General features: G+C 47.4%; 1 protein-coding gene across 3 annotated transcripts in view; it reads right to left on the bottom strand.

The window, feature by feature from the left end:
• USP37 (ubiquitin specific peptidase 37) overlaps positions 1 to 9,525 on the bottom strand; it is a 46,807-nt gene that overhangs the window by 7,174 nt on the left and 30,108 nt on the right. For all 3 annotated transcript variants that reach the window (XM_019553885.1, XM_019553887.1, XM_019553886.1), the window contains 5 exons: positions 8,108 to 8,274; positions 4,538 to 4,598; positions 2,238 to 2,353; positions 832 to 901; positions 56 to 194 (listed from right to left, as the gene is read on the bottom strand). In XM_019553885.1, coding sequence (XP_019409430.1) covers positions 56 to 194; positions 832 to 901; positions 2,238 to 2,353; positions 4,538 to 4,598; positions 8,108 to 8,274 — 553 coding nt within the window. The remainder of the gene's footprint in view (positions 1 to 55; positions 195 to 831; positions 902 to 2,237; positions 2,354 to 4,537; positions 4,599 to 8,107; positions 8,275 to 9,525) is intronic.

The following is a 9,525-nucleotide window of genomic DNA, read 5'->3' as shown; positions in this document are numbered from 1 at the left end:
TTTTTTTTTTTTTTTTTTTAAAACACTTTTGCCCTAAGCTCCAAGACTCTCTTACTTGTGCATGTAGAAGAAGATGTAGCCGCTTCGGTCTCGGTCACACTGTACGGTGCCCTCTTGAGTTCTGGACACTTCCAGGTCATTGTACGTGAACCAGGACTGCTTCTTGATATCGTAGACGTCGCTGATGTAATGCCCTTCAAAACAAAAAAAGACACATTTTTTCCACATGCTAGCTCAAAAACCCATCAACTAATTGTTTTGACACCTTGATGAGACTGCCTGGCCTCAAGCAACTTGGAAAGCCCTTGTGACCTACGCAGCCCCTTCCAACCCTCTTTTTCTTAGGCTCCTGCCACACATTGCATATATTATGCAATAAACTGGTTAATCACACAACAAATTTAGACCAGCCACATATGCAAAGTAATTGTCACACCATGAATGGGTTAATCACAATACATTCAGACCAGCCACAAGTGCAAAGCAATTATCACACCATAAAAGTGGCCATCCAGCTACAAAAAGAACTGACCAGCTACAAAATAGTGTTTGTAAAAAGTGCAACCACTTTATAGCTGGTTTCTATTCAGCTTCCATTTGAATGTGTGGTTGGGCCCTACGAAACATATTGTTCAGCCACTGGAAAAAGATTTATTTTGGAAGCTCAATTACAAACTGAAAGGTTATTCTTACTAATTAACAGTGACCAAGAAAATGGATTGTAATGTTCCCCTGAACCTACGTATGATGCTGTTACAGTAACTCAACATTACGTATCTTTAAGCAGTGCAAGAGCAGTTAAAAGAAGATACCAAAGTGTATATTCCCTACCTGAAGATGATGTGTTTCCAATGTGGCTGACAACGCTGATGAGACGATAGGAATGAGGGAGTTCTCCTACCTGGAAAACAGTGTTTAAAAGGATTTGCTTTTATTTTGGCACTGGATTCAGAACAAGTCCTATGGCTAGAATTTGGCCTTGGGTCCTGTGTCCACAGCAGCTGCCTGAACAAGAAATACACTCAGGTGCATAGAAACTGGACTGGACAACAAGAAAAGAGTATCCCTTGAGAACTGGAGGGTGGGGGACACTTCTGAATTGTTTCCATGTCCCCAGTCACCAGTGGAACAGCACAGCTCTCCCTTCTGGACCAACTGGATGACACATGCTCTCCATTTTGCTTTGCACTGTCAAGCTAATTTCCCCAAGTAAATGATTTCCACGGATGTCAGTACTAAGTCCACAGAGATAAAGTTAAATAAACCACCCTGGGAGTCAGGTTGGTTACTACAGTGTTAAGAACATCTTTGATAAGCAGGGCGTGGAACTGGCACTCCATGCCCAGAGGGGGGCACAGAGATTCTCCTCCACAGTGCTGCCAGTAACCAACACACCTTTTCTTACCCCCTTCTCCATGGCTGTAGCACATGTTCCTTCCGAAGAAGGAAACAAGCAGCTCTCAGGCAGGGCTGCTCCGTGGGGCAGAGAGCATAACAGAGAGATGGGAGATGAGCTGTGTGACACCTGACCCAGAACTCATGCACCTTCTCCCCCAACACCTCAGAGCAACCACTGCATGGTCTAAAAGACTTCCTTTCTTAACGGGCCCATCACCTATTTTGTTTCACACACACACACAAAAAACACTTGTAGCAGTAGTAATCACCCTTTCCTGGCTCCCCCGCTACACCTCCCCACTTCAAAACTACACTCAAGGTTTCTTGGTAGCAATTCCTGCAGTGAGGAAAGCCCTTATATCGTTTTGTCTGTCAAATGAAGAGAGCAACTACTTAACAAAATCAAAGTTCTTTTTCACCCCATTAAAGGGTGAAACTCGTTGTCACCAGAGGAGGTAGAAGTATAGACTTCAGCCAGGTTCACCAAGGGATTAGGCCTGTTCTTGGAGGACGGCGGTATCAGGAACTATTGAGCAGGGGAGTGAGGGGCACGGCTTCTGAATCAGAACATCTTAGACCTTAAATGCTGGAGGCTGTAGGTGGGAGGGGAACAGGGGAAAAATACCCTGGTCAGACCCAGTTCACTCTCCCTTTCAGATTCACTTTTCGCCGCTGTGTGACAAGAGACAGGAGGCAACAGTCTGCCCCAGTACATGGCATCTCTTCTCTTCTTGTGTCTTTTAAAGGTTAACAGATGCATTTGCTCCCAAACAGCAAGTGCTGAACAGCCGAACAAGCGGCTCGTTTCTCATTCAGCATCCAAAATTGCGGATTGCTACCTCAGCGTTTCTTTTCAGCTCTTCTGCTTCGGCGTCCGAGTACTCCATGTCAAGAACATCCTCATTCCCAGAGTCCTCGTCAGAGCCAACGCTGTCCAGAAGAGAGCTGTTAAACTCTAAATGGCACAAAGACAATGATGCTGTGTGAGAAAATGTGGCAGGAAATGTACGGGAAAGCAGGTGTGATCACAGAGCTTGCAGGGCCGTCCAACTCTACTAGCTGGCCCTAATGAAAATATTTAAAGTTTCAAGGCTCCTCACGGACGAAAGCAAGGGGCTCTGGGCACTCCAAGAATTTGTCTATTATCATGTCAGACAAAGAAAGTGAAATAACTTATGCTGTATACTGGATTCACAGAACAGAACCTACCTATAGCATGCAGATCCATCTACAAAGCTTCTACCCTTTTATTCAGTAGGTCAAATAAAAAATGCAGAAAGTCACTGCAATATGTAGGCTGCTTGGTAATTTTTTTTTTTTTTTTAGCTTCCCTAGCTTAATTTGATTGTATAGTTATACATGCCATAAGCTCTGGGGGTCCCAGATCAAGTGAAACAATGGCACCTCTCTTACCGGGCTGGCTGTCGCGTCAGTGGAGAAGAGCTACGAACTGTCATTTCAAACCAGGCGCTATATTCACAGAGCGGCGTGCTCAGTTCAGACAAGCATCTGAGGCAGCTGTGAGTGGCTGTATGAGAGCCAGAAGGGCAGCAGTGTCCCCCTGGACACAGTATTCTCAGCTCACAGTGCTCTTAGGAGGATTTAACTTTGTACTAAACAAATCTACTTTGTGCAGCTCAGATGGACAAGAGCCTTCTGCTCTTCTGCTGTCCATGGCTAGCAGGGGGAACATGCTCTCTTTTTTAATTTAGGATCGTGCCAGCTATTGTGAAAATTCTTTGCCAAAGAGGTTCTTAAAGCCAGCCCTCCAAAAAAAAATAAACAAATAGATAAATAAAATAAAGCAGCAGCCGGTATTAATCTAACAGCCTCCAGAAGTTTGTTCTCGAGTTGAATGGCTCTTAGCCAAGAAGGCTTTTCTGCCAGTGCTGATATATTTCATCACCAAAGAGAAATTCTGCCCTCTAAATAGGTCACATATGGAAACTCAGTGATAGATTAACTAAATCCCAGCCTGCTCCTAGCCTCTGGATTACGAGAATCCCATAAAGGGCCCTAGAAGAAAGTACTGCTGGCTGCTTGTTAAAACAGAACAGCTGCTTTGTAGAGAAAGGTTATTAGCAGACCCCTTTAGGCAGGTATCTGCTGACACTTATGAATGATGCGGTAGCTCATTGAAATTCATCTGACAAGGTTCAAGGCGTGAAAGAAAATTAAGTGATTGCAAATCAAGAGGATACTGAAATCCCAATGCCAAGTTCTCTCAGGCTACTAAGGACTGAGAGTGGTAGGGACAATGCACACAGCCACCTGGAGAAGGCTGTTGTCTGGCTACAACTCCAAAGCTGGGGAGTGTGAAGTCAGGAAGGTGCCAACAACGCCCCAGGACACTGGCAGTAGAAACTGGCTGAATCTGAGCTAGGCCACACTGCACCACTGAATCTCCAACCCTGGGGTGCCATGAGATCCTTTTAAGCATGCCACAGAGTGCCAAGCAGTTGGGTGTTGGGTTGCAAACACTACAAGTGAATCACAAGATAAACAGAGTTTTCGAACAGAAATCCAGGGGCCACAAGCATTCTCTCCTGTTGTGTCCATCCGAGTTGTTCATAACAGAACGGCTCTAGTATTTTCTAGGGTCAAAAACCAATTAGTCAAGAACCAAGCAAAAGCTCAGAGCTTTTCCAAGGGGTCCCTTGAATCCAGTGAGGAGTGCCTTGAGTCTAGAAAGATTGAGAACTGCCATTTGATGAAATATAAAGTATTTCTCATTTTCCTGGATGAACAGGGGCACCCACATGTCAATCTAGCTAAGGTAACACTCTTCAGATGTCTCAGACGCAGGTGTCTCTTGCCATAGGGAGCTGGCTTTCAGGGAATGGAGAGTTTCAAAACCCATGTGTCAAATGTTTGCCAATGTTACTTAAAAAAAAAAAAAAAAAAAAAGATGAATTAAAGGAATGAACCCCCCACTAAAAAAGCCTAGGACAGTTTCCACTTGAGGGATTTTCCCTGGCCCTTGTTTCCATAATGGAATGGAAACAAGAAAGCTGACACAAGCAGAGTGAAGTCCCATCAAAGAGAAAAAGGACACAAACTCCCAGCTGCCTTTCAGAATCCCACGTGGATTTTGGGCCCCTGAAAAGCAGTGTTATGGAGGGAGTTAAATAAATTTCACCTTGCAGACTTAATTCAGTAGCTCGCTTGAGGTCATCATCTTCTTTCTGTTCTCGTGCCTCCTGATGGGAAGAGAATCAAACTTAGTTCGCAGAAGTCCCCGGCTGTTTAAAATTCTTGCAGTGTGCGTTCCCGCTGACACTGCGCTGCTCTGGTTTCTACAACAAACCTGACATTGTCAATTAAAAGTTCCACGCGAAGGAATGTTTGCAATCAGCTAGAGTCCAGTATTCCAGTGCAAGAGGCCCGGGGGATGGGTCTTAATTAAGACTCGTCAAAGCTGCTGACGACTTGGTATGCAGTGGAGCACGTCCTGGTTAACACCATGTGCTGTCTTTGGGTTGTTGGTTTGAAAAGCATCAGAGAGAGTTTGCGAGTCTTTTATCCAGCAAAAGACTTTCCCCAGTGCACAAAGCCCCTTGCGCTTTCAAACCCCCCCCTCAAAAACGGGGTGATTTTCTGTCTGAAATGTAGGACACAAGCCCCAAATTAAAACAGTAAAATGTCTACCATTTGTTTTAAAAGTGCTTGGAGTAACTGAGCCATCAGCTTCACAAAACTCAGGGAAAATTCTTCCTACTTTCCAACCCCAGGGAAAGATTTTGCAAACACTGGCATCAATGAGCAGTGATTGATGTTAGAATCAAAGCTTCTCACCTTCAATCCTAAAGCACTTGGGAATCTGCATTGCTCAGTGTCTGATGAAGTGAACTTGGGTTCAGGAATGCTTGGGAGCACTTTCTCTCTGTATGTATCTTATTTAGTCAGCCTATAAAGGTGCATATCTACCTTACCTCCTGACTGACTTCAGACTAACACAGCTAACTACCTCTCAGACCCAAAGCTGGTCACTTCAAACCCTGCTAAAGTTTTGGACGCATGCCCCTATGCTTCTCCCATCACCCTTCAAAGGGTTCCTTATAGTCACATTTATTCCAGTTGAAGAATAGGGCTGTGATTACTTCCAAAGCCAATCAGCATTGCTCCCCACATGTACTACATAGCAGGGCGATTCATCTCAAACATTTCACAACTGCACCATACCAGATGCCCCTTGACATCTCTTCCAATGCTGTGATTCAAAGTGGGCTCCTTAATTCAGGGTCTGAACACATCCCAGCGCCCTTGACCACAACCCTGTAACTCTGTACAATACAATCAAGTGTGCCAAGGGATTTGTGTTCCAGGCTGGGGACACAGGAGAGAGCAGGACACACTGGAGAGTCTAGCAGAGGGCAGTGAAAATGGTTTGGGGGGCTGGAGCACATGGCTTGTGAGGAGAGGCTGATGGAACTGGGCTGATTCAGTCTGGAGAAGAGAAGCAGGGGGGTGGGGGTAGAATTTGATAGCAGCCTTCAGCTCCCTGCAGGGGGGCTGCAAAGAGGATGGAGCTGGACTGGTCTCAGTGGAGGCAGATGACAGGACAAGGACCAATGGGCTCAAGTTGCAGCAAGAAACACTGAGGTTGGATATTAGGAAAAACTCTCTCGCTAGGAGGGTAGCAAAGCACTGGAACAGGCTACCCAGAGGTGGTGGAGTCTCCATCCCTGGAGGTTTTTTTGGACCTGGCTAGACAAAGTCCTGGCTGGGATGATGTAGCTGGGACTAGATGTGACCTCCTGAGGTACTTTCCAACTCTAATTTTCTAAGCCCCCACAGCTGGGAGCCCCATCAGCTGATCTGGGCTGCCAGCCACAGGGGCACCTGGCCACATGTTCAATTACAGGCATCATAGGAACCAGCTTCAAAAGTTATTCCACATTTTTTGTGGAAAAACTGTGTGGCTTATTCCTTATTTCAAGATGCCACTAACTGCTTTAACATGTGGCTGGGTTACAACTTAAGATGTGATTATTTTAACAGCAAAGCTTTTCCTAATTGTAAGGCAGTGGAACAGACTCCCAGGGAAGCTGGGGACTCTCCTTCACTGGGAAGTGTTTAAGAAGAGGTGGGACAGCCACTGGGCAGGAATGATCTAGGCATAGCAATATGTGCTTTACTAAAAGGGTGTTCCAGGCTTCTGTGCTTTGCTGGTTGCCCCTGATCCCCTTTTCTGTTCGAAGTGTCAGGGTGTTTTTAAACCTTCCTTAAAGACATTGGGTGTTGGCTTCAGCCCAGGCTTGGGATGGGGACTGGGCTGTACCAATGCTCCTGCTGGGACCAACCTCGCAGGGTCCTTGCTAGATGGTCCTGGCTCCACCCAGGGTCAGACTGATGCCATATTTGGGGTCAGGAAGGAATTCTACCCCATGGTCAGGTTGGTATGGACTGGGGGGCTTTGCTTTCCTCTGTAGTAGGAGCATGGCCTCTACCTGGAATCTCTTGGTGCATATTAGCAGCTTTTTACAGAAGCAGGTCATTGGCTGCTGTTGTTCCCCTGTTTCACCTGCACCAGGCTTGGGTCTGAGGTCTGGTGTTGTGTCAGGGTTGACAGCAGTCTTATGAAGGGTTTAGATTATGGATTAGTTTCGGGTGGTTTGGGCAGGGCTGATCCTACCTCATGCAGGGGGGCTGGCTAGATTTGACCTCTGGAGGTCCCTTCCAGCCCCACTTCTCCAGGATTTCTATTGATTGATTAATTCCTAGGTACAATGTGTGGCAGGGGCCTAAAGCACTTAGGAGTCTGTTTCAGTCAGGCAGATACAACACTATGTCTGGCATGGAGTGCAACCATGAAAGAGTTAATTTCCAGGAATATGATGAAGGGTGAGGAGATTGTCCCCTGGCCCTTATGGCAAAGCCCAACCCCAGGATGGAGAACTGAAACATTAACACAAAGCAGACCAGCTTTTCTATTCAACCTTCACCCTCCTGTACGGTAGCAGCGGTGACTATATCAATGACACACTAAGTTGACTCCAGGCTGTCTAAGTAAGTCTAGCCTGACATGCACACACAACACGGCAGGAACTCTCCGCACCTCTAGATGCCCACATATAACCAAGGGCATTCCCCTTGCCAAATCTGCATCTGACTGGTAGGTCGATTCCTGGTTAAGGGATCCCTGCAGCACAGGCCTGGAGTACACGGTCTCACAGCTGGAAATACATCAAGCTTCATCGGGTACAGAATGGGGCTACCTGTAGCTCAGTACCATGCTCTTCCTGGCCCACGGTTTGAACTGGGTCTTTGGGTGCTCTGGGCTGTAACTCATGGTGCTAGCTTTGGACTTTTTTTCTGAGCAACCTGCCTGCACACCGCATGGGATCTCACAGCCATAGGGCGGCAGCTGATCACGGCCTGGTTTAAGTGAGGGATGCGGCTGAAAGGACTCTCTTGGTGTGGTGGTCTGCTGCTGGGGACCCAGCTCCTTGCACTCTTGTTAGACCTGGTTGCAAAGCCTTAATGGGATGTGAATTAGAGGGAGGGAAAGGAAACCAGCGCTTCCACGATTCCTCCTAAACTGTGTTTAATTTCAAGCCTGCTATTCATTCATTAGACTAACCTGCTTTTCTGAGCCTACTCTCTTCCAGATTGGCATAACAGGGAGACCATGAGATGCCTGGGGACTGGGCCAGCTTGCCCTTAAGTTCCTGGGGAGAGATGCAGGGGCAGGAAAATGTGCTCTTACTTGCTCTTGAAGGCTCTGAGCCAGTGCCTGCTGCAGTTCCTGCTCCTCTCTCTCCCGCTCCATGTCGTACTGTTGAAGCCAGTCGACCTCCCCCTGGGAGCCTTCCGGAGTTTTGTTTTCTTTATTCTCATCAAAATCCTTCGTGATTTCTGTGAAGTTGGCAGGACCTGAGGAAACCAAGAGGATATTTAGGTTCTTTTCCCCCCACTCCATTCTTTGTTTGTTACCAGCTAAACCCTTTCCACACTATTCAACTCCTGGGAGCACAGTGACGTCTACTGATGTGGGGCCCGTGTTGATTAGCTCTGGGAATTCATAGAAATCATACAGAAGTTGGGCTAGAAGGGACCTCCAAAGGTGAATTCATAGAATCACAGAGAAGGGTAGAGGGGGTAAAAAGAAAGTACTGGGTAATGTGAGGCCTCTGCAAAACACACTAGGAAATCTGGTCATCACATCAGAGGACAAAGCTAACCAATTTAACAATTTCTTTGCCTCCATTTTCCTGAGTGGGGACTGGATCAGCCCCCACACCGGGCCCTCTGCAGGCCCCAGGGGAGGCGCACCCAGGCCTAGCGTCAGGGAAGATCTAGTCAGGGAACACCTGGAGGGACTGGATGTATTTAAATCAGCAGGTCCAGACGATCCCCACCCCCGAGTGCTGAGGAAATTAGCTGAGGTCATTGCAGGACCCCTGGCACAGCTGTACGAGCACTTGTGGTGCTCTGGTGTGGTGCCAGAGGACTGGAAGAGGGCCAATGTGGTTCCCATTTTCAAAAAAGGGAGGAATGACGACCCAGGAAACTATAGGCTAGTTAGTCTTACCTCGATCCTGGGTAAGCTTTCTGAGAGAATTATCCTGGCCCATGTCCACCAGGGGCCGGGGGGGGAGGGAGGAGGAGATGCTTAGGGGCAACCAACACAGGTTCATTAGAGGCAGGTCCTGTCAGACCAACCTGGTGGCCTTCTATGACCAGGTCACCAAATCCTTGGATGCAGGGGTAGCAGTGGACAATCTTTCTGGACTTCCAGAAGGCCTCCAACACTGTCCCTCACACCATTCTTACTAAAAAACTAGGAGAGTGGTAGTGGACAGCTCATTTTCAACCTGGAGGGATGTAGGCAGTGGGGTCCCCCAGGGCTTGGTCCTCGGGCCCATGCTGTTCAACATCTTCATCAGCAACTTGGATGAGGGGGTGAAAAGCACCATGTTCGAATTCGCAGGCGACATTAAGATGTGGGGAAGAAGTGGGCATACTAGACGGGAGGAATAGGCTGCTATCAGACCTAGACAGTTTACACGGGTGGGCAGATGAGAACAGGATGGGATTCAACACCGACAAGTGCAAGGTGCTGCACCTGGGGAGGAAGAACCAGCACCATACCTACAGGCTGGGGAACTCCCTTCTCGTCAGTGC

The sequence above is a fragment of the Crocodylus porosus genome, unplaced genomic scaffold, assembly GCF_001723895.1.
Source record: "Crocodylus porosus isolate Cpor-Errol unplaced genomic scaffold, CroPor_comp1, whole genome shotgun sequence".
NCBI lineage: Eukaryota > Metazoa > Chordata > Crocodylia > Crocodylidae > Crocodylus > Crocodylus porosus.
Note: the sequence above shows the minus strand (reverse complement) of the source record. Positions and strands in the feature narration are given on the sequence as shown.